General features: G+C 48.0%; 1 protein-coding gene across 1 annotated transcript; it reads left to right on the forward strand.

Moving 5' to 3' along the window:
- Positions 1 to 1,640: 1,640 nt before the first annotated feature.
- On the forward strand, positions 1,641 to 25,145 carry RBP3 (retinol binding protein 3). Its single transcript, XM_067531361.1, has 5 exons — positions 1,641 to 1,948; positions 7,938 to 10,979; positions 18,382 to 18,572; positions 23,284 to 23,426; positions 24,817 to 25,145. Exons 1-5 carry the CDS (start codon positions 1,709 to 1,711, stop codon positions 25,143 to 25,145), a joined length of 3,945 nt encoding a protein of 1,314 aa, XP_067387462.1. The 5' UTR covers positions 1,641 to 1,708.
- Positions 25,146 to 26,785: the final 1,640 nt, after the last annotated feature.

Genomic DNA, 26,785 nt, shown 5'->3' on the forward strand with positions numbered 1-26,785 from the left:
ACTAAAGCTGAGCCTGAACTATAAAGCTCAGATCCAAACTAGATTAGTTCATAACTGGGTCTTTGGTTTAGCTTGTCTTAGAGATAAAGCTTAGTTGTGAAGTTCCAATAGCTTCGTAAATAATGTAGAGAATGGCAAACAGAGCACACTTATAACATTTGTGGATGATACCAAGCTGGGAGAGGTTGCAAGTGCTTTGGAGGATAGGATTAAAATTCAAAATGATCTGGACAAACTGGAGACATGGTCTGAAGTAAATAGAATGAAATTCAGTAAGGACAAATGCAAAGTACTCCACTTTGGAAGGAACAGTCAACTGCACACATACAAAATGGGAAATGACTCCCTAGGAAGGAGTACTGCAGAAAAGGATCTGGGAGCCTTAGTGGATCACAAGTTAAATATGAGTCAACAGTGTAACATTGTTGCAAAAAAAAGTGAACAGCATTCTGGGATGTATTAGCAGGAGTTTTATAAGCAAGACACAAGAAGTGATTCTTTTGCTCTACTCTGTGCTGATCAGGACTCTGCTGGAGTAGTTCCAGTTCTGGGTGTCACATTTCAGGAAAGATGTGGACAAATTAGAGAAAGTCCCAAGGAGAGCAACAAAAATGATTAAAGGTCTAGAAAAGATGATCTATGAGAAAAGATTGAAAAAATTGGGTTTTTTAGTCTGGAGAAGAGACAACTGAGGGGGGACGTGAATGCACCAGACTGAGATGAGCAGTGTTGCCAAGACTTGAGCTTTAGTGTGAATCTATGACATTTGGTATGTTTCATAAAGCTCCAGCTCCTGGAGTCATGTGAATATGTGAGACGCTCTGCTTCCATTTTCTTTTAAGATGCATTCTAGCCCTGATGGTTGCACAGAAAAGCTTTAAAACATAACCCAAATGCACCCTTAAGGTTAACAGAAGATAAAAAGAACCCCAAATGATTTTAAGCCAATCTCACAATTATTAGATTCCCAACTCACGATTTTTGAACAAAGAGGTGGCCATGGTAGATGAAGGCATTCAGAGACTGGTGGGACCAGGCCCCAAATGGGTACAGGAAAAGATGATTAAATATTGAGTTTAACAGTGGATAGACAGAGATCACGTGGGTCTAGGATGCTACACAGCACTTTTCCTGCTTGGATTCAATTTGAAAATTTTTAACCACTCTCGGCACATAGGCCACACAACCTCCCATCTGTGTCATGTTCTGTTCAGAGAAAACCAGGGAGCGCCTGTAAACATCTTTGCATGGCACGTTGAAGTAGAGCTAAGTAAGGTAATGCTGTGTCAATGTGATGCTACATTACCTAGCGTCCTCTCATATCACAGAGGCAGGAGGTGTCAAAGCACAACAAGCATAACTTGATGTGACAACACAACACCGCTCAGATATTTTTGAAAGCACTATTCACTTTTTGGTACTTTGTTGTGTTTTAAATGGTGAAGAGGGAACTCTCCAGACACAAAGGAACTTTGAGTTCTCCCTGTTGTCATGGCAAATCATTTAGCTCTCTTTCTGCCATCCCCCGCACTGATCAGCCATCACCATATGAGCATGTCTCCATTGTGCACCCATAGTAAAAGATTTAAAAAGCCACCCTCCCCATAAATACTCTGCAAACATGCGACACCCTTCATTTTTCCTCGGATGGAGAGGTGGACGCTTGAAGCATGCAGGCTAATGTACAGATGGACAGGAAAAGAGATCCATGCTGACACATCCTCAGGGACGTGGGTTATTGTACTTTTTTTTACTGATTCCTGTCAGAAAGGATCCATTTTGCAACCCTGCTCTGTGGCTTGCGGGCATGCCCTCTTGCAGCAGCAGCACCACTGAAAGAAAGAAAGAAAGAAAGAAAGAAAGAAAGAAAAAGAAAATCCAAGGAAGCATCCAACCCCGGCAGGGAAAACATGTTAGTCTTTCATGTTCCATGTCATTCAGCTCACAGGTATTTTGTTCTTAATGATCTTTTTTTTCCTTTATCATAATCACAGTCTTAGCCAACTTTGTGTTCTCTTTTTTAAGTGAATGTAATGCGGGTGAAATGGGCCAGATTGCCAAACCTGGAGACTGACGTCCTCTACTGATTGACAGAGGCACTTCAATTTTCCCATCGAATGGGCTTCAATCCTGATCCGAAGGGACCACCTCTAAGGCTGACAGGTTAAGGCTACCTGCCTAGCTCTCTCTGCAAACATGGCTACGAGGGCCAGTATAGATTGGGTCAAGGAGCCAAGGAGTGAAGGAGACTGGGATTAGTTGGTAGACTGGGTGGAGGAGATTAGGCCGGGAGACTGGAAGCCAGGAACTAGGAGGACTAGAAACAAGGAGCTGGATGAGCAACAGAGGAGACAGGGACTGCCTGAATGGGAAGACCGAAAGTGGGTGCCAGGTGTAGGAGGGGAAATGGGGAAGACTGAGATCAGACAAGGAGTAGGGGAGAAACTGAGACTATCTGACCAAGGATACTGGGATGAAGAGGCTGGAAGAAAGACTGGGATGAGGTGCCCAAGGCGGAGACTTGGACTGGGGGGAAGAAGATGACTGGGATTCAGATGGGGACCTGTGAAGGGGAGATTGGGAAAAGGAGCTGAAGCTGTGGGAAGAGACAGGACTAGGACAAGGCAGGGATGAGGGGAGAGGGCAGGAAGGATCAGGCTTGGGGAAATGAACAGAAGGGGCTGTGCGCACTACAGCACACGCCCTTCCAGAGCCTCTCATGGAACCTCAGATTTTTGAGCCTCTGCCATCAACAAATACCTGTGACCCCCCGCGGCAAAGTGTGCACGTCATGCCCTGCTGGTGCCGGGCCACAATGGATCACAACCTACTATTGCTATCCGTTACAACACTAGCTCAACTGGCCAAGGTCTATGCGGTGGACCTAAAGATCCTAGCCCTGCGGATGATCCATGGGGCTGTTGATACGATTCCATATGATGGAATTTCTGTTTCTTTAGTTTTTATAAAAACCCTAAGAGATTACATGCACAAAATTACACTAAAAAAGATATTAAAGGTTGCAAAGTCAAGCACTCAAAAGTTAGGAAATGCCAGAATTAAGATTGTCTGGGCAACTTTAATTTGGCCTCTTGTGCATATGCATTATGAGACAGCCTTTAATTACATGATCATGTACTATTTTTTCCCCACAGGTCCCCCCGCCTCATTCAGTACAATTCTTTAAACGTAGTTTTTTATGTATTATTATTATTATAATAGAGATCAGGGTCCCCTTGTGCTGAATGCTGCATATACACCTAGAATGAGTCAGTCCCTGCCCTGAAGAGCTTACAAGCAAAACAGATGAGACAGACAATGGATGGGAGGGGAAATAGAAGTCCCAAGAGGTGAAATGACTTGCCTGAGGTCACATAACAGGTCAGTGGCAGCACTGGGAGCAGCAAGAAAGCCTGTTGAGACCCAGTCCAGTGCCCTATCCACTGGAGCGTACTGCCTTGGTATGAAGATGCCATGGATTTGCCCCACCTCTAAAAGCCATTGTAAGGGTTCTCCGCTGCTGCCCCTCTGCTTTGGCCACCTTCTTGGTCATGAATGACTCCAAGACCCTCTGGTTTAGCAGTCCAGTGGAGTTTATTTACAGAGTGCGCTCCCACCACCTTCTTACAACATACAGCTTGGCTAGCTGTCTCGGGGCTCCAGCAGAACCTCTACTCCCGCTTCCACTCCCCAGCTTCTACTTCTGTCACCTGGGCCTGTATATAGCCCCTGGCTAATTAGGCAGACAGCTGCTTCCCCTTCACCAATCAGGTGCAGGCATCCCTAACCAGCTCCAATCTCCCACACTCAGTTGGGGCTGGTGTGACAGAGGGCTGGCTAAGGGGTTGCTGCCCAGCACTCTGTCACAGCCATTTACAAAAAATGTACTGGAGAATCCTTAGTTACAGAGCATCCTCTTCTAAGCAATCAGTTTTTGCTCATCAATTGTTGTGCCAGCCGCTCCTGCCCCTCTGGGGTAAGAGTTTTCTGGGTCAGGCAGGGAGTCTGATTTGGTGGTCAGAACCAGCAGGGGGAGCCTTTATTCACCTGCACAATTTAGAGCAGCCTCCGGGATTGGAGAGAGGGCCAAAAGTAGCTAAAAGCTTCCTCTGCCCCTTTCCATCAGGAGTCACCGGCATTGATCTGGCTCACCCGGGCACCTTGCCATACACCATTATTTATTAATAAATTATCAGCAACAGCTTTAGCCTCATTTTGGTCCTGCCTTTGGTGAGCCAGCGGGTGCCTTTCTGAGAGTGGACTGAACTCTTACTGAAGCTGGCCCAGCCCCTGCCGAAGACAGCAACGGACGGAACATCCCGTGCTCACTGCTTTGGCCGCAGAATGTTCCTTTCTCCAGTTGCCTCCTGAGCTGGCTGCTCTGCAGGGTTGCATGGTGTTAGGGTTCTCCCGTTCTCTAGCAAATCCCAGGGGTGTCACTGCGCGTTTATGCCAGACACATCATAACCTTTCAGGAGCATTTTTTTTTTAAACGGCAGCATTCTCTATCGGTTTGGATAAACACGACGTGCCCTGAATTTCGCAAGCAAACTGAAAGCAGCACAAAAGGCTAAACTGCTTGAATCACTCTTGAGGCCTCCAGCACTCCCTTTGCTGTGGTACAGATTCGCGGTGATTAGGGCTGGCACATCTCTTGAGTGCCACTGCAGCGATTGACTCAGCCTGTGTACCGTGCGTTTTAGGGCCAGGCATCAATGGGCTGATGCTCTTGTGCAATTAGAAATCCCATTGCTTCAGGGACCAGCCACTGGGTCCACCCCCCAGTTCACTGATGGGATGAAAGCTTGGGCATGTATTGGGAGTGAATGTTACATTTAAATAGTTAAGACCCAAGAAAGGGTGAATACTGGTTTATATCAATCCACTGGGGATCTGGCTTATTGATTCCAATGGGGCAACACTGATTTACAGCAGCTGGTAAATCAGTGTAGCACTACTGAAGCTGAGGATCTGGTCCTTAGAGTTCAGGTTCAGGATGGAGAAACTTCACCAGGGCGCAGTGGCTTGTCAGTCACAACCTCTTGAGCCTGCAAAACTGAACTGTAAATTTCATAAGAACATGCTCTCTTGCAGGATTTCTGGCACACTGATTCTGTTTTTACCTAAGGTTCTGATCTGGCCCCCTTCACCATAGCTTCTGAGCACCACGCAGTCCTTAATATATTTATCCACACAACTTCTCTTTGAGGCAGGGCAGTGCTGTTATCCCCACTGTATAGGATAGGGAATTGAGGCACAGGGAGACCAAGTAATTTATCCAAGGTTACACAGGAAATCTGTGGCAGAGCAGGGAATTGACTCTGGGTCTCCCAAACTAGTGCCCAAACCACTAGACCATCCTTCCCTCCTATTGTAGGGTGACCAGATATCCCAATTTAATAGGGACAGTCCCAACATTCGGGGCTTTTTCTTGTATAAGCATTTATTACTCCAACCACACATCTTGATTTTTCACACTTGCTATCTGGGCACCCTACTCATATGTGAACAACCTCTTCATAGTATTTCAGTGTTTTCAGGTTGAATCTAGCAGCGCTGAGTCCTTAGGGGAAAAAAACAATTGGCCAAACAGTTCCAAACCTCATGTTTAGAAATGAATGCATAAGCCAAGGTTCAACAGGGAGCCAAAGTTCAAGATTCCAGTGACTGGGAGTGAAGCTAGACAAGTTCAGATTGGAAATGAGCTGTACATTTTTAACACAGAAGGTAATTAATCATCAAAACAATTTACCAAGGTGGATTCTCCATCACTGGCAATTTTTAAATCAGTATTGGAGATTTTCTAAAAGATCTGCTCTAGTTCAAAACAGAATTATTTAGGGGAAGGTCTATGGCCTGTGTTATACAAGAGGTCACACTGGACAATCGGAATGGTGACTTCTGGCCTTAGAATCTATGAATCTATTATTAGACATGGCCAAAATTCTTTTGCTGGAAAAAAAAAAGGAAAGCACAAAAGGTTCAAAAGAAATTTTCAAGACTGAAGCTCAAAAAGCTATTACCAAAAGCTGATTTTTTTTAACTGAAAACATTTTTTGTTTCAGCTTTTCATCAAAAAAACTTTCATAGGAAATTTCAACAAAAATGACAAAATTGATTTCCCCCCTCCCAAAAAAAAATTTCCTGAGAGGAAATTATTGGTATTTTTCACTTAGCTCAAGCTATTATTAGAATTGATTTTTTTTTTTAAAGGAAAAAAAAGCATGTCTAGGAAAATAATTTGCTTCTCCCCGCCCCCATCATCTTATAGAGTAGTAGAGATTTTTTGAAAATTCAAATTTGTGACCAAAAAAATCCCATGAAATATTTCTGCAATTTTCTATCACCTCTGGTTATTATATTATCTAAACTCTACCCTTTTAGCTAATTTACATTCGTGTGTGTGAAATGAGCTACATTTAGACTAGACCTACATGGAGATGCTGGAAGAAGAAGGTTCAAGGAACGGAATGCCTGCACCACTGCCTACAAAGGACACAGGCAGAATCTGAATTACTGGTGAAGCAGATTCCCAGGCCAGATCATTGTGATCATTAGTCTGAGCTTCTGTATGACATAGGCCACAGAACTTCCCCCAAAATAATTCCTGTTTGAAGTAGTGCTTTGAGGAGAGCTGGGGTTGGCTAGAAGTCAGTCATCACTCCAGGCCACGGAGGGGTCATGGCCAGTCAGGTTAGGGGCAGGACCAGAGCCCCTCCCCTATGCACCCATTGGCAATGGTAATGGGTTGATGCATATTCTTCATTTTGGAAGCTGTATGAAAAGGTTGGGGGTGAACTTGCTCCTTCTCCCTGGGCTATTCTTGCATCTGCAGCAGGGCTTGGAAAATCATCAGCCAGCCAACACTTGTCTCCAAGGTAAAGCCAGAATTTGGCCCCCTTGTGTATCTTTGTTATGTCACCCTGTAGCTCTGCCTGTTGACAGTTCAAAGGGATGTAACCACGAGACGCATCCCGCTCCTACTGATCCTCTTTCAAACTGTCAATACAATGGAATTTCAAATACACTGAAAAACAAAAGTTCTATTTTAGTGCATCAAGTCGAATGTCTCATTGGCTGGACACCGTCGCCAGACATGACCATATGTTACCCAGTGGTATTACAAGTAAATCCTAATTGAGTGCAAATTATGAAGATTAAAGTCAGCTCAGATTTAGCTGCATTATGCTGAGGCAAAAGTATTTACACAGTCCCATTCAAAATGCTGGTAATTGTCACTACTGAAATGAATGGGCAGTTATTTCTTTGGATTTAATGGGCTGTTTCCAAATGTTCTGTGTTTCTAGCTGAGACACCTTAGTTGCAGAATGTCACTACAGGCTGTTGCAGACAATGGGCTGGAAAATACCAAGGACAGAGAATTATAAATAATCACCAGGGCAAAAATATCAAATTAGCTGCTGAGCTAGACCAATTCAAAATGTTCCAGGTATTATTTTGCTACAAGTGACAGTAACAGGTTGGATTGTTGCTATTCTAATTGAGGTTCTACAGCAAATGGCTTTGCATTTCAGGGATTTGAATGCATTAAGTCTGGAGCAGTTTAAAATGGCAATGGTGTATATGCTGAAAGTAGTTAACTGTCAGAGGGAGTCCTAGGAATCTAACCGCTTGCTATAAAGGTCTCCTTGACTGAACTTGGTGACTGTTTCATAAGAGGTTTGTAAAGTGGCGTGATACTGAACTTCATCTATTGGTGCACTTTGGCTGATGCACTCCAGTTTAATGAGATTAAAGGTTTAATGCAGATAAAAGACTCAGCTATTCGGTGCTCCCAGATTTAACACTGGGCTTTCAGTGCTGATTCACAGACAGAGAGGGTCAGTGGAGAGCTAAACTCATCTAGATCTACGAGTTTCTTTGATTTATTTTCAAGGTGCAATTCATTTTCTTTCCCCTAATGATTCAAAATGAAGGGGGGACAGCTCTTCTTGGTCTCAGCTCTGGTGTTCTGCCGTGTACATGCTGAGGAACTCTTCCAGTCAACACTGGTACTGGACATGGCCAAGATCCTTCTGGATAATTACTGCTTCCCTGAAAACCTGGTGGGGATGCAAGAAGCTATCGAACAGGCCATCAAGAGTGGCGAGATCCTGGACATCTCAGATCCCAAATTGTTGGCTAATGTCTTGACGGCTGGAGTGCAAGGTGCCTTGAACGACCCACGGCTGGTGATCTCCTATGAGCCGTTAGCTCCCGCAGCTCCACAGCAAGATGCTGAAGCTGCCCCCACTCGGGAGCAGCTCCTGGATCTTATCCAGCACCTGGTCAAGTATGAACTGCTGGAGGGCAACGTGGGCTACCTGAGGATCGATTATATTATCGGCGAAGATGTCGTGCAGAAGATCGGGGCTTTCCTGGTGGACAAGGTGTGGAAGACATTGATGGGGACGTCTGCCCTGGTGCTAGACCTCCGCTACAGCAATGGGGGGCAGGTCTCCGGCATCCCCTTCATCATCTCCTACCTGTACGAAGCAGACAAGGTGCTACACGTGGACACCGTGTACAACCGGCCCTCCAACACCACCACGGAGATATGGACCCTGCCCAAGGTGCTGGGCGAGAGATACGACAAGGACAAAGACGTCATCGTGCTGATAAGCCGGCACACCTCCGGGGTGGCCGAAGACGTGGCTAATATCCTCAAGCACATGAACAGAGCCCTCATCGTGGGTGAGAGGACAGCCGGGGGTTCGCTGGACATCCAGAAGCTGCGGATCGGTGCCTCCGATTTCTACGTGACTGTGCCTGTAGCGTGGTCTGTGAGCCCTCTGAGTGGGGGTGGGCAGAGTTGGGAGGTCACAGGGGTGCAGCCATGTGTGGCCAGCCAGACGGAGCAGGCCCTGGAGAAGGCCCTGGCTATCCTGTCAGTGCGCAGAGCGGTGCCTGGCACTATACGCCGCCTTATGGACATCCTGAAGGACAATTACACCCTGGTGGAGCGGGTTCCTGCACTGCTGCAGCACCTGTCAGCCTCTGACTACTCCGCCATCCAGTCTGCGGAGGACCTGTCCGCCAAGCTCAACGTGGACCTGCAGACGGTGTCCGAGGACCCACGCCTCCTGCTCCGGGTCACCGGGCCAGGCCAGGCTGCCCCGTCACCAGGGGATAAGGTGGTCCCGGTGGCTGCTGACCTGCCTGACAATGAGGAGTTGCTGTGGGCTTTGGTGGACACCGTGTTCCAGGTGTCGGTGCTGCAGGGCAACGTGGGCTACATGCGCTTTGATGAGTTCGCGGAGGCCTCGGTGCTGGCTAAGCTGGGCCCCTATATTGTGCACAAGGTGTGGGAGCCCCTCCAGGCCACTGAGAGCCTGATCCTGGACTTGCGCTACAATCCCGGGGGCCCATCCTCCAGTGCCGTGCCCCTGCTGCTCTCCTACTTCCAGGACCCCGCCGCTGGCCCCGTCCACCTCTTCACTACCTACGACAGGCGCACCAACCGCACGCAGGAGCACAACAGCCAGGCTGAGCTACTGGGCCAGCCCTATGGGGCCCAGCGTGGTGTCTATCTGCTCACCAGTCACCGCACCGCCACCGCCGCTGAGGAATTTGCTTACCTCATGCAGTCCCTGGGCCGCGCCACGCTGATCGGCGAGATCACAGCGGGCAGCCTCTCGCACACCCGCACCTTCCCCCTGCTGCAGCCAGAGGAGGACGCCACCCCCGGCCTCATCATCACGGTGCCCATCATTACCTTCGTCGACAACAACGGGGAGTGCTGGCTGGGGGGCGGCGTGGTGCCAGATGCAATTGTGCTGGCCGATGAAGCACTGGAGAAGGCCGAGGAGGTGCTGGCTTTCCACCACGTCCTGGGGGCACTCATGGAAGGCACTGGACAGCTGCTGGAGGCTCACTATGCCATCCCAGAGGTAGCTGGGCGAGCCAGTGCCCTGTTAAGCACCAAGTGGGCCCAAGGCGGTTACCGCTCGGCTGTGGACTTTGAGACATTGGCCTCCCAGCTCACTGGTGACCTCCAGGAGGCCTCAGGGGACCACCAGCTGCACGTCTTCCACAGCCACGTGGAGCCGGCCCCCGAGGAACAGTCTCCCAACACAATCCCCACCCCAGAGGAGCTGAGCTACATCATCGAGGCCCTCTTCAAGGTCGACGTGTTGCCAGGCAACCTGGGCTACTTGCGCTTCGACATGATGGCCGAGGCAGAAACAGTGAAGGCCATCGGGCCGCAGCTAGTGCATATGGTCTGGGACAAGCTGGTGGGTACAGACGCCATGGTCATCGACATGCGGTACAACATGGGCGGCTACTCCACCGCCGTGCCCATCTTCTGCTCCTACTTCTTCGAGCCCGAGCCCCAGCAGCACCTCTACACCATCTTTGATCGCAGCTCCTCTCAGAGCACCGAGGTGTGGACCCTCCTGCAGGTCACTGGCCAGAGGTACGGCTCCCAGAAGGACATCTACATCCTAATCAGCCATGCGAGTGGCTCAGCAGCCGAAGCCTTCACCCGCTCCATGAAGGATCTGCACCGGGCCACAGTCATTGGCGAGCCCACCATGGGTGGCTCGCTCTCGGGGGGCATCTACCGGGTTGGCAATAGCTCCCTGTATGCCTCCATCCCCAGCCAGGTGGTGCTCAGCCCGGTTCCTGGCAAAGAGTGGGGCGTGTTGGGGGTGGAGCCACACATCACTGTCCAGGCGACCGAAGCCCTGGCTGTGGCCCAGCAGATCGCCGCTTTACGGGCCAAGGTGCCCCGCGTGCTGCAGACAGTAGGAAAGCTGGTGGCAGACAACTACGCCTTTGTAGACATTGGGGCCAATGTGGCAGCCAAGTTCGCCGCCTTCCCCAGCAAGGATACGTACCGTAGGATTAACTCCGAAGTGGAACTGGCCACCAAGGTGGCGGTTGACCTGCGAGCCCTGACAGGAGACGCGCACCTGAAAATAGCCCACATCCCGGAGCACTCCAAGGACCACATCCCGGGCATCGTGCCAATGCAGGTAAGACTCTCACATACTCATCTAGGGACTCACTAGCCTCTGTCACAGGGGTTCTAGGAGGGCTGTATGCGGTGAGTTAAGGACCCCAGACACATTCCCGGCCCTTATTTCTAAACCTCACAGATTTACCAGGCTCCAGCATGGAAGGCCAAGGCCCAAATGGGCTTTGGAGCTTGAATTCCCCCTCTCCTCGCTAGACAGGTCAGGGTTGAGACGCATTAGCTGGGCTTTGTAGGGGGACCTTACATGGCCACTGATTTTTCCCAGGACCAGTGAATTCACATATGAACATGGAGGGCGGCCAGCCAAGGGGGAAGTGTACCACTGATTACATGGAAGACGTCACATATCAGGTCACCTCGGTTCACCTCTGACTTCTCAGATGCTATAGTTTTGCCACATTGAATTAAGTTGGCCTCAATAAATACATTACTTGCGTGACCTACCCTGATGGCATCGATTTTCCGATCTGAGATGAAGTGGTTGGTTCAGGGGTCTTTACAAAACACATGGATGTGTCTCTTGTTAATTTCCCCTCCTGTGTGTATCAAATGACCATGCCCACCTTCTAATTTTCTGTTACTTTCAGCATTATAGGTAACTCCCTCCACTCCTCACTTGTTCTCCTACTCAACATTAGAGCATTTTGCAGTCACCGAGCATTGCCTTGGAAACAAGAATCCTGTAGAGTGTGGATAAACGCTAGATGACCTCAAAGGGAATTTGATTTTTTAATAATCCCCTTTTGCCTCTGGTGTGCAGTTTGCATAGCAGAGTATCTGCGTTGTTCTCAGCTGGGCTGTTGGTACAATGGGGTGCCCCAGCCAACCCTCATCTTTGCTGTTGTGCTGGAGGGAGCTCCCGGCAGTCGCTTGTTAAAATTCTGTCTACAGATTGCAGGGAGAATTAGGGTAAATGTCCCTGCCTCAGATGAACTCAGCCCCTCATTGGCTACAGCTATATCTCTGCCTCCGACAACTTACCCTTGGGGCTCATAGCATCACCTTTGGAAGAGCACCTTTTTTTGCTTTTGGAGTGGACCATATTGTACCAAGTTGTCAGGCGTTTTCCTGAGGAAGGAGATCCTTGGGCTTCCACCCTTCAGGGTCTTTGGCTCATATGATTTATTATGGGGTTGACCCCTGTACCATACTCTCAATCGCTGTCCACAGGGACCGAAGCTGAGAATTTCCAGGGAAGGGCACTTGTTATAGGTTTGTTCGCCCAGAGGTGCTGCCCGTTCCTTGGCTGTGGGAAAGAATTTCTGCTCAAATGGGGAAACTAATCAACGGATTCTCCATTCCATTGCTCGCCCACCTCCCAGTGACCCCAGGGCCTGGGGCACATCCCAGGTTAAAGGGAAACTTTTGTGGAAGCTACTTGCTAAAATATGGGCCACACCTCACTGGCAGTCGGCTGTCAGTTCCCTAAAACCGCCCTCCAGCAAATCAACCACACTTTGCGTGTAATAGATATTTATGATTGGCTATTCTTGCATGAGTTGACATGATGGTTGGAAGCGGATTCATGAGACAAAAAAGTCATCTGACATCACCTCTTAGGTGAAATTCTGGTCCCGGTGAAGTCAGTGGGAAAATTCTACTGACTTCAGTGGGGCGAGGATTTCACCCCATGCTCAGTAATGCTTCTGTTCAATCCTGTAGTTTGTCGAGGGCAGAGATGGGAAGAGGTGGGGTGGTTGCTCCATGAGTGAGAAGGGGGAGAATGGAAAGGGGCTGGGAGCCTCCAAGAGGGAACAACGTATCTTGGGAGCAGAGAAGGTCTGAGAGTCAACAAAGGGTGGGCCTTGCTGCAGTCTGGGAGCAGAGTCTCTCACAGTAGAGTACAAACCAGGCAAGAGCAGGGCAGGATAAGGGGAAGCTGGGCTTGGACAGTTTCTAGAGGAGGGAGCAGGAGTGGACTAAGAGCTGGAGGTGAAAGCCTCAACCTTGTGACAATAGAATCTGGGACCACGATTGTGCAGAGCCCTGGGGCAGAAAGGAGGGCCGACGACACCCCAGCGATGTCCCCTCTTTACTGTCTCCGTAGCCAACTGCAACAGCTTCCCCAGTGCCAGCCGTGAATGGGCTCAGCCCAGAGTGGTGGATTAGCATCATCACTTGCCTGCAACTCTGAGACGCCCCACCCTCTTTTCAGGATCAACATTTGCCTCTGTCTTGCGATAGCTGCCCCACGGGGGATGCTGTTTACGCATTCCTCCTGAGAACTCCAGGCCACTATCCAGAGAATACATACCTCCAGGTCGTGTTGAAGTTGCATTCTCACATGGTAGCTCCATCCATTGTTGTAGATGAATCGTTCACAGGGCAGTTTCATCCACTGACATCACAACCCCTCCAGCTTACTGTCCACATCCTTCCTAAAACCCCTCTGAGAGAGATGCTCTCTTTTGATACCAACCTTCAGAGCCATCCAATCCCTTGAAAGTGGGATTTGCTCTAGACGAACTCTGATAACAAAACAGAACAAACGCAGCTAAAGGAAAGTCATGGTGTGCGGGCGGAAGAAGGGGAAGCAGGCAGGTGACATGCACGTAGCCGCCGTGTGTCCAATACATCGGAATAGCTGCAAAAGCAGAGTTTCAAGAGTGAAGCGGTCTCCTTTGTGATAGTGGCAAGGTCAGTCCTAGATGGAGTTCCCTGATTCATAAATGCCAGTCAAGCTCCCCATATGTTCACTGATGACCGGTCAGCAACCCCTGCTCCAACTCCCCCGGCCTACCTTTGGGTCTGATTCTCCCCACTCTCTCCCATAAACCACAGGCAGTCGCAAAGGACTTTTCCCTTTGTGTCCTGAGACATCCATGTGAATGGACACCAAGGCCATGGAATTTGTAAGGGGGCTGGGGCAGACAGGACATGCTGCCTGATTTTTCCATGTGTGATGCACCAAGTTCAAATGACAATGGCCTCAGCCGGGGTCCCTGATGCTGGAGAAGCATCATGGGAATTTGGGATTTCATTTTCAGAGTATCCAGCTGAGACGGGGGCCCCCGGTTGTCTCCTCCCTGCCTGTCTCTTGCTGCTGCCCCATTTTAAACAGCAACTGTCCTTGCATCTCAAATCTTCCGTTTCCTAGGTAAGCATGATGCATGCACAGTCTCTAAGCCTGGGGTGCTTTCTGGGGTATGGTCAGTGCTTGGGGAGGAACTTTGGGGGTTTATTGACAGTAGGAGAGGAGAAAGGTGGCTTATGTCCCGAGAACCTATGTCTTTTTGCTTGGCCACACTAATGAATCAAAGCTTTGCTTAAAGAGACAGTGTCAGGCTAGGCAGGGGGGAAAAGATCAATACCTACTGTATTAACAACTGATGAAAGAATTTAACTGTGGGCCCAGTGTAATCACATTAAAGCCAACGGAGCTATGCTAGTCTGCACCATCTTAGAGTCCGGCCCCTATATAAAACTAATTGACTTTTCATGCTGTTTATTTCCTTTTTGCATTTTGCTAAGTCTGGAGAAGTGCAATGCACTGACCCTTGCTTTTGTCTCTTTCTGATCCTCACACACCAGCACCATGCAGTTACATTTGGCATTTACAACAACGCAGAAGGAGAATTTTAAAAAAGTAAAACAAAACCAAACACATTCCACTAAAAGTGCCCATCAAGTTTTGGGTTTTGCGAAACTGATTTTGGATGAAAACCTAAATTGGATGAAAACCTAAAGTGTAGTTGCAAGTTTTTCTTTCAATGACAATATGCCGCTGGGTTTGTCTGGAAATAAAAACATTGCAAACTTTAACTCCAGCCAGAATGTTAATTTACAAGATACCTGTCACACCAGGCCAGCCCAATGCTTTGGCGCTATTTTGTTTGACTGCCCCCAGCTGGGGGGGATTAGAACTGCCCAACTGTGTGTCTATCGCTATTTGTTTCTTTTACCATGGCACCCAGAAGCCAGAGTCAGATGTGGGGTGCAAACCTAGTACCTGAGCTTGCAAACACTTGCTCCTTGAGTAACTATCCTGAAGAGTCCCACTGAATTCACTTGGGACCATTATTTCAGTGTTGCCGACTGTCACGAGGCTTGCAATGTTCGGTGCTTTTCCTTCACACTCCTGCTTGCGGAGGGCTGTGTTTACATGAGAACCTCAACTTCCATTTTAAAAACAAGTAAGTTTCTAGCCCTGAGGGTTGCAGAGAAAAGCTTGAAAACACAACCTGAGTGTAACTCTCAAGGTTTAAAAGCCACATGATAGAGAAAAAGAACTCCCCAAAATTTTAAATCTCAGGACTTTTAAACCAACCTCAGGATTTCAAAGGTGTACGGCCCATCATTTTGGGGCACCTGGAGCCTGCAATCCATTTATTTTCAGTACAGAAGCACGGCAAGGCTCCAACTGAGCTCCGTTGTGCTAGGTCTACACAAACACATCTTAAAAGACAGTCCCTGCACCCAAGAGATTACAGTCTAAATAGACAAGACAGGTAAAGGGTGGGAGGGGAAACTGAGGCAGAAAGAGGCAGTGACTTGCCAGGAATTGAACCCCACTCTTTTGAGGCCAGGCCAATGTCCTAGCTCTGCATTATGCCACAGTCTCATTCAAGTACAGTTACTCTTGTGCACTCAGGGTTTTCAGGGCAGGGCCCACAGACCTTATCCAGTTAATTAATGGCGATTCTTCTGTCACCCAGGCAGCGTGGGCCTGCTCTGTTAGCACAGGAGAAATTGCTGTTCTAACCCCCAGTGCTTGCCGTGTTCTTATTAAGGCCCAAAGAGCTTGTACGTAACAATTCAATCTTTTGATATAACTATTCCACGACCCAGCAACAAGATCCTGCTGTTAGCTGCAGCCAACTACAGCCCATCCTGCCCCTACAATCCAGAGCTCCACTTTCCAAAATGGAGGTGAACTTCAGACTCTGCAGTCACGCCCCACTCTTTCCAATTGAGCAAGAGGGAAACAGCCCATTATTGACAACCACCCATGTTTAAAAAAAATGTCAGGCAGCAGGCCCCTCAAAATCATGACATTTTAACAAATAAAATCAATGAGGGAGCTTTTTTATTTCCCTTCCAACTTTGGAGCATTAGAGTACACATATTTTCATGTTTTTCTCTGCATCTGTCAAGGCAAGGTTGAGATGCTCTCCTGTTCACATGACTCCAGGAACTGGAGCTTTAGGGAAAACACTAATTAAACACAAGACTCATGATGAAATCATGAGTGCTGGCAACGCTTCTAACAAGTGCAGAGTTCCTAAGTGGGCACAGATTCATTACAGCATGTTCAGTGAGCAGGTAGGCAGATGTATCGTAAGCCCTGTAAGTGTGAACAAACACAGAGTTTATTCTTAACTAACATGTTTAGGGGCAGTAGGCCATCCCTGATACAGAGCGGGGCCCCACCCTCAGCTCCCTCTTACTTCTCCCAGATAACTTGTTTGCAGCCCGAAGTACTTATAGTGACATTCCCCTACCCAAGGTCCAATTTACAGAGTCTTTAAATAGTTTCCTCTGGCTCTTCCCCCTGGCTAAGGGACTCCACAACTTTCCTTCTCAGGACTGTGAACGGCTCAAGCCAGCTTCCTCAGTAGCCAACTTCACAAAGCTTTGCTTCCACCAAGACAGCTAATAGCTAGGTTTTGATCCTGGTCATGAGGTGATTACCACCTGGCTGGCCCCCATTCATTAACTGGTCTGTTGCTCCCTTAAACATCTATTCCTTAAAGAGGCCATGTCATGGAACAAGGTGGGCTGGCCTCAGATGGGGCCAGATCATTGTGAAGGTATATTCCAAGGATCTGTGCTTACAGATGAAGTGTTATTTATAGGTTAATTCTTACTGAGAATAAACATCAGTTTCATCCAAAGATGGGTTTTTTTTCTACCTCTCCATTGCAAGGAGGGGGTCTTTTTTCTCCCAGGGGTTTAGTATTTGTGCACCAGACAAAAGCAGCATCAGAACAAAGCAATGAACACTGGCTATTTTCTTTAAACCCGCGACTCATTCCTCAAAGTACCCTGGGAAGATCAAGTTACGTCGCTGCCCTGGGCAAGCGGATTGGAAAGGGCAAGCTCAGAAGCCTTGAACTGGTATGTCGGCAGCCCAGGTACAGCAGTTATTTTTCATAGGTTGAGGCGAGAAAGGGGCACAGAAAGGGAATCCGCAAGTCAGCTCCCGCATCCAGGTCAGTAGCTTGTACCAGCAGGGACTCGGAATCCGCAGTCAAAGTTTTGGCTTCATCAAAGGGACTGGGAACGGTGGCAGCAAATATCAACCGCAAGAGCAAAGAGGAAGCAAAGCCCGGAGGTACCATGGAGCATTGTCTAATGGGCCAGTTAGTGGGCTAGCACTTAGGAAACCGGGGTTCAGTTCCTACCTCTGGTCTTCTGGGTGACCTTGAGTGAGTTACTTCCCCTCCTGTGCGCCAGCTGTAACATGGGGATAATAATACTCACTTCCTTTGTGAAGCATGAGGCGATCTGCTGTCAAAAAGTGGGGAAGGGAGTATTTATACCTGAATAGACAAAAACTCTATCAATAATGTACATTTACTTTAAACTACTTGGCAGCATTCAGTCTGTGCAGGCTCTTCTCATCACAGTCACAGCGGCATGTCCCGTCAACATTTATAAATGGAGCTTCTCACTGCTCTGGAGGTGGGGACGGTCACGTGGACTCTGTGGCAGAGCTGGGACTTGCATCCAGAGTCTTAGCCTGAGCACGTTCTTCCGTTCTCAGATGCATGCAGGCAAAGCACTGCAGTCTGACTATAGAGCCCTGCACCCCAACCCAGCAGGACCTTACAACAAGAGTCGAGTCTGGGTTGTGTTGGCTGGGAGAGCAACGGGATCCTCTTGGACCCAGCTCGGGTCAGCTCTCCTTCTCCTGCCTGTGGGGTTCTTATGGTGGCAGCTGCATAGGCCTTACTCCTGCCAGCCATTGCCACCTAGCTGTGCTGTGTGTGCCCTGAGGAGTCTTCTAAAATTAGACCCAAGCAGACCTCTCCATGGACACATTTCTTCTATTTGTTGGTTACACGTTGGCTTTAATTATTTGCTTTATTTGTATGCCCTGTAACATCCAGAGGAACAAAATAAAGTTAATCACTGCCCAGCATGTGAGATTCCAGACACATGTCCCACATATAAGAATCTTAGCACATGGCCACCACATGGCATTCCTGACACATGGCCACCACATGACATTCCTGACACATGGCCAATGTATCAGACTCTTAACACAAGTTCCCCACATGACGTTCCTGACACATGCCCACCACATGACATTCCGGACACGTCCACCACATGACATTCTTAACGCCTGAGATTCCTAACATATGCCCAACATGGGCTAAATCTGACACATGTGATTCCTTTCCAATCTCATGCCAAGCGTGCAGTGCCAGATAATCATTGTCTGCAAACTTTTTCAGGTCCCTTCCCCGGAAGTATTTGAAGATCTGATTAAATTTTCTTTCCACACCAACGTATTTGAAAACAACATTGGCTACCTGAGATTCGATATGTTCGGAGACTGCGATCTTCTAACCCAGGTGTCTGACCTGATGGTGGAGCACGTCTGGAAGAAGATAGTTCACACAGATGCATTAATCATAGACATGAGGTAAATTCTGGACAGAAATTCACCACATATTCTATTTAAGTATCGTTTTACTTGAAACCGTGAATTCATAGACTTATAGATTCCAAGGCCAGAAGGACCTCTCCATCCTGAGATGTTTTTAAGACTCTGCTTGACAAAGCCCTGGCTGGGATGATTTAGTTGAGGTTGGCCCTGCTTTGAGCAGGGGGTTGGACTAGATGACCTCCTGAGGTCCCTTCCAACCCTCATCTTCTATGATTCCATGACCATTGAGATCATCTAGTCTGAATGCCTACATAACACAGGTCAGAGAATGTCCCTAAAATATTTTGTAGAGCAGAGCTTTTAGAAAAACATCCAATCTTGATTTAAAAATTGTCAGTGATGGAGAATCCACCAGGACCCTTGGTAAATTGTTCCAATGGTTAACTAATCTCATTGTTAAAACCTTATGCCTTAGTTCCAGTTTGAATTTTCTTCAGAACTAGATGAACTGTCATGTCATGTCAGCTAACACTGAAGGGATGAAATAAAGAAAAGGAAAATTCAGGGTGAATATCCAAGGAAAATTTCCTAACACTGAGATCTCTTCGGATGTGGGATGGTGTCTCAAGGGAAATTGTCCCATCACCTAGGACATTTAAAACTAGATAGAGAACCTAGGAAATATACCACAGGAAACAACCCAGAACTGACAAAGGGCTGGGACCCCACAGCTGTTTCCATCTCTGATTTCTACATAAGAATTGACTGCATATGCCTCTGCTTACCTGCATGTCTTGGCTAATTATATATATTTTATTATAGGTGGGCAAGTGCTTCACTAGTAGAAAAACAGATACTACTATGGGCTGCACTAATTTACGCCAGGGGATCGGAGCATGGGCGTAACTTAGAGCCACCTTTCCAAACCTCCCTCCTCTGTTAGCCCTCCAAAGCCTGGTTACAGCAAGGCACTAAATCATATGCCTAACTTTAAACAACAACTTTATTGAACCTCCCAACGTATGAAAAATGCGACATGTTCTGAGGTGCCAGCTGTTACTGCTGCTCTTTTTCTTAGCAGCCATCTACACAGACGCAAATAGTTCTCTTTTATATAGCACACTCATCCGTGGTTTTCTTGCCTCAGCCCAGAGCTACTGTTCATGAGTCCACAATGCAACAGGCAGATATTTACTTAAAAAACAAACCCAGGGTAAGAAATGGTTTCAAACGCTAAAGCAGCACACGCAGCGATCACAGTCACGAGTCTCGCAGTGTTTGGTGTTTTGCTTAAAGCCCCAGCTCCTAGAGTCTGGTGGTTATCTGAGAATCATCTCAGCTTTCATTTTTTTTAAAAAAGTCGATTTCTAGCCTTCATGGTGCAGAGAGAAGCATGAAAAGGAGAAGCAAGTGTATGGCAGGGCACAGAATCCAATACACAGGACCCAACATTTATTGTATTTTTTTAAATCTCGTGACTTTTAAGCCAATCTCATGTTTCTTTGAGGGGCCCGACTCCTGAGTTTTCAATGCTTGGGACTGGCAATCACCTCATTATCTATGTATGGCCCCCATCACGGTAGCGTCTGAACCCCTCATCATCTTTAACAGATGTGTCCTCAGAACCCCCTTTGTGAGGTCAGGCAGCGCTATTGTCACCATCGTGCAGATGAGGAATTGAGGCATGGAAAGACAAAGGCCTAGATCCTTAAAGGTATTGAGGTGCCTAACTCCCATTGATTTCAAGGGGAATTAGGCACCTCAATACCTCTGACGATTGGGATGTAAGCATCTTGCCTACAGCTCAGTCAGGAAGTCTGTGGTCAAGCAGGGACTTGCACCCAGGTCCTCAAAGTCATAGCGTGCTAACCACTGAGCCTCCTTCACTTCAAGGCTGCATTTTCCACAGCAGCTTATTTTCCTAGCAGCAGGACATATATATAGTTAGAGAGATTCTGTTGGTCAGAGAGTCAGAGGTGCTAGAAGTAAGGGTGCTGAGGGTGCTGCCCCTGGCTTGAAGTGGTTTCTATCATATACAGAGTTTACAGTTTGGTTCAGTGACGCTCAGCACCTCCTCTATACAAATTCTTCCAGCACCCCGGTGTAGAGCAGAAGAATTATTTCTCATGTCTTGCTTATAACACTCCTGCTAATACATCCCAGAATCATGTTCACTTTTTTTGCAACACTGTGACACGGCTAACTCATATTTAGCTTGTGATCCCCTGTGACCCCCAGATCCCTTCCGCAGTACTCCTTCCTAGGCAGTCATTGCCCATTTTGTGTGTGCGCAACTGATTGGTCCTTCCTAGGTGGAGCACTTAGGTGGTCTTTCGTTCCAGGTCGCCAGGGCCTGTGCCACTTTCCCAGTTGCTGGTAGGGGAACCCAGGCTCGCTCACTACTTTGGGTTGCGGCCTGGGGACCATACGGCTAGCAATCCAGGTCTGCTCAATCTCTGTCGCAGTTGCTGTTTCCCTGGGCTCTTTCGTACCCCACTTCTCTATCTCCCTGCCTAGCTCTGGCTTTACCACCAGAGCTTCCTCTACTCCCCATGGCTACTTCACCCCTCTCAGCTACTTGTCAAATTTCCCAGTCCAGGGCAGGACCCCAGGGCTTACTCTCTCCCTGGATCTTCTCCTCAGCCCTAGCCAGCTCTCATTCCCTCTAGATCAGCAGTTCTCAAACTATGGGGCGGGTCTCCCTAGGGAGGCGTGGGACTGTGTCAAGGGAGGTGTGAGCTGTGTGGGTTTTGTTTGTTTTTTTTAAGAGCTCTGGCTGTCAGCCCCGGATGAATAGGGCTGTTCACACCCGGGAGGCAGGGATAAAGGGTTCAGCTGGAGCCCCACCACCCTGGGGCTGACAGCCAGAGCCCTGAAGCCTGGGCTCTTCTTCCCTGCCCCCCTCCATTCCTTCACCAGGAGGCAGTCTGGGCTCAGCTTCTCCTCCTCCCCCATTCCTCACATGGAGGTGGTGGGGCTCTGGCAGCATGTTCAAATGCAGGGCAAAAGGGAAATACTTGTAAATAAATGCAAGGATGCAAGGCAAAAGGGAAATACTTGTGGCAGCCTCTGGTTAAATCTCTGGCACACATTACATTAAAGTGCATCTATACCTGCTGTGCATACCATCGGATAGACAGATTAGAGATGCTTCTGACTGCCCATTCGGTGGTGCTTTACACCCCAGAAGTACGGCCCCTGTGGCATTTATTCACAGGAGAGAAATGGCTGGTGTCATTAATGGCTACAGATTTAAAAGGGCTGGTGTGTCTTTGCAGTAGGAGCTGCACCTGGAGTGACACATCTATGATTTACATCTTGAGCTGATGATGTGAAATTAAAAGGAGACTCTTAGTTTAAAGATCGTGGCCAAAATTTTCAATCGTGTGTGCCCTCAGTTAGGCATCAGCATTTAGATATCCAGATATGGAGCCTGCTTTTATGTGGTGCAGAAGGCAAACAGCTCCCATTGGCTTTCGTGGGCACCTCTTGCAATCGGCCCCTTCATCTGGTGCCTAACAATGAAATCCAGCGTCTAGCTTTACCTACCAAGGTTTGAGCGTATTGGCTCATTTTTAAATGCCTTTGCCACTGTTAGTAAGAGCCTTAGGTTAATAAGCCCAGGAGAACTATTAAACTGTCATGTCCCCATTGATGATCCTTGTTTCCTTTGTGCGTTTTGGTGGGGAGGCGGGGTTGACCAGGAAAATAGGCTAGCGAGTTTCACGTTTTGTTTCTGGGTAGGTTCACTTCCGGGTTCTCAAGCGGAAGCACAGTGCTGCAGCGTTAGGGCTGCAAATACTGCGGGGCAGACTGCACGAGGTACATGTAAGCAAGGATGTCTAGGCCATATTGTTGGAGGTGTACAAACAGCTGCACTTACTGCCATATCACCCCCTGCCATCAAGTCAGGGTACTGCAGGAATCATCACTTCTCGCACACTTGCTGATCACCTCTTTGGCTACTTCTGTGCACTGCTTAGCCCTCTGGCTCAGTCACCTGTAGTACAGCCCCCTTCAGGGGCAACGGACAGTCCCAACATCCAAACAAGAGCCCCTTTCACCCCTCTGGGGCTACTCCTCAACCTGTCCTCTGGGCTCTGACCTCAGCCTCACCCTGGCCGCAAATGTCCTGGTAGAGGAACTCAGATGCACCCTCTACTTTAGGTGCCAACCCAGGGACACGGGGCTAAGCACTAGGTCTGCTCCTTCAGACATGCTGCTGCTTCTCTGAGCCACTTCCTACCTCCCAGCCTCTTGTGCTGCTTCCCAGTAGCCTGCGGTTAACACAGCCTCTCCTCTGGCCCCAGCCCTCTCGGCCGTTTCCCTAGGTCTTCTCAGCTCCATGTTCCTCCCCTGCAACTCTGATCCCCAGGACTGCCTCCTTCAGGGCTCCCCTCAAAGCCTAGCTCCATCCCTGCAGGCCTTTTCAACTTGCCTTCACCATGTCCTTCCCGGAGAAGAGAACACTCTGCCTTTTCTGCTCTGGATTTCCTCCCGCTGATGGGTTCTCTCTCTCTCTCTGTCGTGGGCCTTGACCCTGTCACAGCTGGGTCACTGATGGTAATTAAGCCACCAGATCAGGCTCAGCTATGGGGGTAGCTTAAAGGGCCAGCCGGCCGGTGAGCAGGCACTACAAAACAGATGTGCGTGGGAGGGACACAGGCAGGGCAGGCAGTTGTACGATTTGCCACAAGTTTTCAGTCACGTCCTTACATGCTCTGGATGAGTTTTTTGTTTTGAAAAGGTACAATATCGGAGGCCCCACTTCCTCCATAGCGGCTCTGTGCTCCTACTTCTTTGATGAAGGGCACCCAGTTCTCCTGGACAAAGTCTATGACAGACCCAATGACACGATAAATGAGATCTGGACCCATCCACAGCTAAAAGGTGAGATGTCAAATGCCCATTGTGAGAGCTTTTCCCTTCAGGTGTTGATGTGTACTACCTATTTCCCACCCACTTGCAATGCTGGTTTCATGGTTGGTGCAATGCCGTTTCCATATCCATCCAACACAGTGTTTCCCCTACCACTAAACGGCCAAGCCTGTATGGAGAATGGAAAAGCAAAGAGCAGAGGAAAATTATATATGCCAAACGTCTGAGCGGGTCTAACACCCAGTGCTGAGCACTTTCTACTCCCCCTGATGGCCAGGGGATGGGAGGGCTTTCAGCATTAGGTAGCACCAGCTCCCTAGTGATAGTAAAAATGCGCTTTGAGCTCTAAACAACCCTAAATACTGATCTGTCATTTTTTTCCCTTTAAAATTACAGACAGCACTGGCCAAAGATGCTGCACTGAGGGCCGTAATTACTCATGGTTATCACTCTGGCACAGTGTGAATTGGTTAGCTTTTTGAGCATGCAGCAAACTCCGTCTGTTTTCATAGGCACCTAGAGTTGGGGTGGACGACAGGGTTGTGGTTACTATTGGCCCAGTCCGACTCCCATCAAAGAGAATGGACACAATCCCATTGACTTCAATGTGAGCTGGATCCGGCCCTACACATCTGCTATGCTTCTGGGAGATGTTCATTTGTTGGTGGCATGAACAATCCAGTTCAACGTTGCTTTTAAAATGAATTCAAGAAATGCCTCTGGCATGACGTGGGCCCCTTTCTAGCTTTCACCTAATTGGTAATTCTAACACCATGGGCGCCTATGACAGACAGATACTTAAAGAAGCTTTCAAAGCTTTAAAAAGACCAGATTTTTAAAGAAGCTTAGGATCAGATTTTCAAGTGATCAGCTCCCCTTGGGGCCAGATTTTCAAAGCGCTTAGCACCCAACCAGCACTCAGTGTGCTGAGCTATTTTGAAAATCTGGCAGCAAGAGAAAAATCTCCTGCTCCCTTCTGGTTATGTAAGGGACACGGCCAGGTCAGTTCAGATCCCAGCCAGAGACTGTCTATAAAAGGGTTTGGCAAAACCTGAGATCAATAGAAATGTTTCGCCTTTTTTTTTAATTTTGGTTGAATGCCATGGGAAGCCAGGCGAATGCAAAACATGCCATTCGAGCACAGTGGCAATCCAGAGAGGGAAACGGATTCAGCAACACACGTGAAACTGACCAGCCCTTTCACCAGGGGTCATCTGAGGGCAAAAAGCAAATTCATGCCATTAAAGCTGGGGAGCAAGGGAGGGTTTCAAAATGCTCCCAGGTGCTTTAATTAACAGATGGGAAGGGAAAGAGTTAACCCTTTCACTCCAGCAAGGCGTTGCACCTCAGCTCTGCTTTGAAAGCAAAGGTGTGTAATGACACTTGTTCTTGCCTCTCGCAGGTGAACGATATGGCTCCCAGAAGGGTTTGATCATCCTCACCAGTGCTGTGACTGCTGGGGCAGCTGAGGAGTTTGTGTATATTATGAAGAGGCTGGGCAGAGCTTTCATCATCGGAGAAATGACCAGTGGCGGGTGTCACCCCCCTCAGACATATCATGTGGATGACACCAATCTCTACATCACCATCCCCACCTCCAGATCCATCCACTCTGCTGATGGCACCTCCTGGGAGGGGGCAGGAGTAGCTCCGCATATGGAGGTGCCAGCCCAGACAGCTCTCATCAAAGCGAAGGAAATGCTCAACATGCACCTGCACAGCTCCAAGTAAACGGGCTGACATAGTGAGCGCCCAGCGAAAGGGATCATCTCGATGGAGATTTTCAAAGGAGTTTAAGGGGGTTAGGTGCCCAAATCCCACTGATTCCCTAACTCCCTTAGGCCCCGTTGAAAATTGCAGCCAAGGCTCAAAGGGGGTGTGAGGCACCCAGCTATGGCAGTGTTCATGTTCGTGTGATGGTATAGAAAATGCATCTCTTGTGCTTTGGAAAATAACATATACATTCCCCCTTCTGTGTCCTGAAGAGGGGGTGTGAAATAGAGGCGGGGGCCCAATTCCCAGCTGAGTTCATCTCCCTCCTGTCTTCTTATTAACAAGCTCCAAAAGGACCCTTCTTCACCAGCCCCAGCACAGCCTCCCTGTATTTCTGGAATTGCACACCTAGTATTCGCTACCCCAACCCTCAATCAGACGGGTGGGGAGTGGGTGGAGAAAAGGCAGTGGTGTGACTCTGCGTCCCAATGTGCCGGCCAGCATTGCTAAACCAATGCGTCAAGGTAGGGTAGGGTGGGGTGGGCTTCTTCTAGTCAAGGCCAAGAGCAGATTGTGCCCCACCAGGCCCAGGAGCAAGGGGGAAAGCAGCCTACCTTGTTGAGGCATAATTCCCTCCCAGGGCCCATCCTGGGGTCACACAGCTATATGCTTCTCTGGGCACGGAGTTAGTTAAGGGACAATCAAGCCTATAGCACCCAAATATGGTAATTGACATGGGCCCTGATCAACTCAAAACATCTCTGAACTTCAGGAAAATTCTGATCTGTTTGTCTGCCAGTGTGGGGATATATAAATACACACTTCTCTCTGCAATCTGGATCTGAGCTCTACTGCTCAACCCCATCTCCACCACATACCTGATTGAAGGCCCTGTAGGAAGTAGATGAGCTAGCGTAGGCAACCACTTTTGGAAACTGGTCTCCAAAAATTTAGCTAAACATTGTCTTTCTGCAGGAGGTAGTAGTTATGCATTGGGTTTGTTGAAAGTCACTGTGAAGATTTAAAGACAAAACAAATCCTGTGTTTTAAATACTGAATCACAAAGAATATCTTAAAAGATTTACACAGAAAGAGTTTTAACAATCAAATGGATTTTGTATAATTTCTGTGATTTGTTCACCTTTTCAGCATCATTCAGTGAAACTAGATTGTTCAGACTTCGCTTTTGTGGCTGGGTTTTTCAACACTTCAGGGGTCTGTTTAAATGGCTTAAAGGTTGCAGGACTTTAGATAGTCAAAGCTATATAAATGACAAGTATTAAAAACACTAAATTGGCAATTCTCACGGTTGTCAATGAATTAATAAAAAACACCATGAAAATATTTGCAGGCATACTATGTTTTGTAAAAGCCCCTTTTAAGTCTAAATGACCTAGCTTTGCTTCTTTCTTTCCTAAGCACAAGTCTGTATTTGCATGTGAACAAAGGTCCTTATGTGTGAACACTAGTATTTGTGATTACTTACTGGCTATTTTTTAATTAATTCTGTTTTAAACATTTCAGTCATCCAGTGAAGGGTCAGAAACTGTACCATGACACTTAAAAGTGATAGCACTAATAGCAAATAGAGTTAACACCCAAGGGCCAAAGTTTGTTCCCATAAACTACATGGTGACTATTTATGACTCACAGACACA

The sequence above is a fragment of the Emydura macquarii genome, unplaced genomic scaffold (genome assembly GCF_026122565.2).
Source record: "Emydura macquarii macquarii isolate MOO-44397 ecotype Brisbane River unplaced genomic scaffold, CSIRO-AGI_Emac_v2 contig_67, whole genome shotgun sequence".
In the NCBI taxonomy this organism is placed as follows: domain Eukaryota; kingdom Metazoa; phylum Chordata; order Testudines; family Chelidae; genus Emydura; species Emydura macquarii.

Coding starts and splice junctions, on each gene's coding strand:
- RBP3 (XM_067531361.1), top strand. CDS start 1,709: ATGCTGACACATCCTCAGGGACGTGGGTTATTGTACTTTTTTTTACTG. Junction 1,949..7,937: donor CCATGTCATTCAGCTCACAG/GTATTTTGTTCT, acceptor TTCAAAATGAAG/GGGGGACAGCTCTTCTTGGT. Junction 18,573..23,283: donor GCATTAATCATAGACATGAG/GTAAATTCTGGA, acceptor TGTTTTGAAAAG/GTACAATATCGGAGGCCCCA.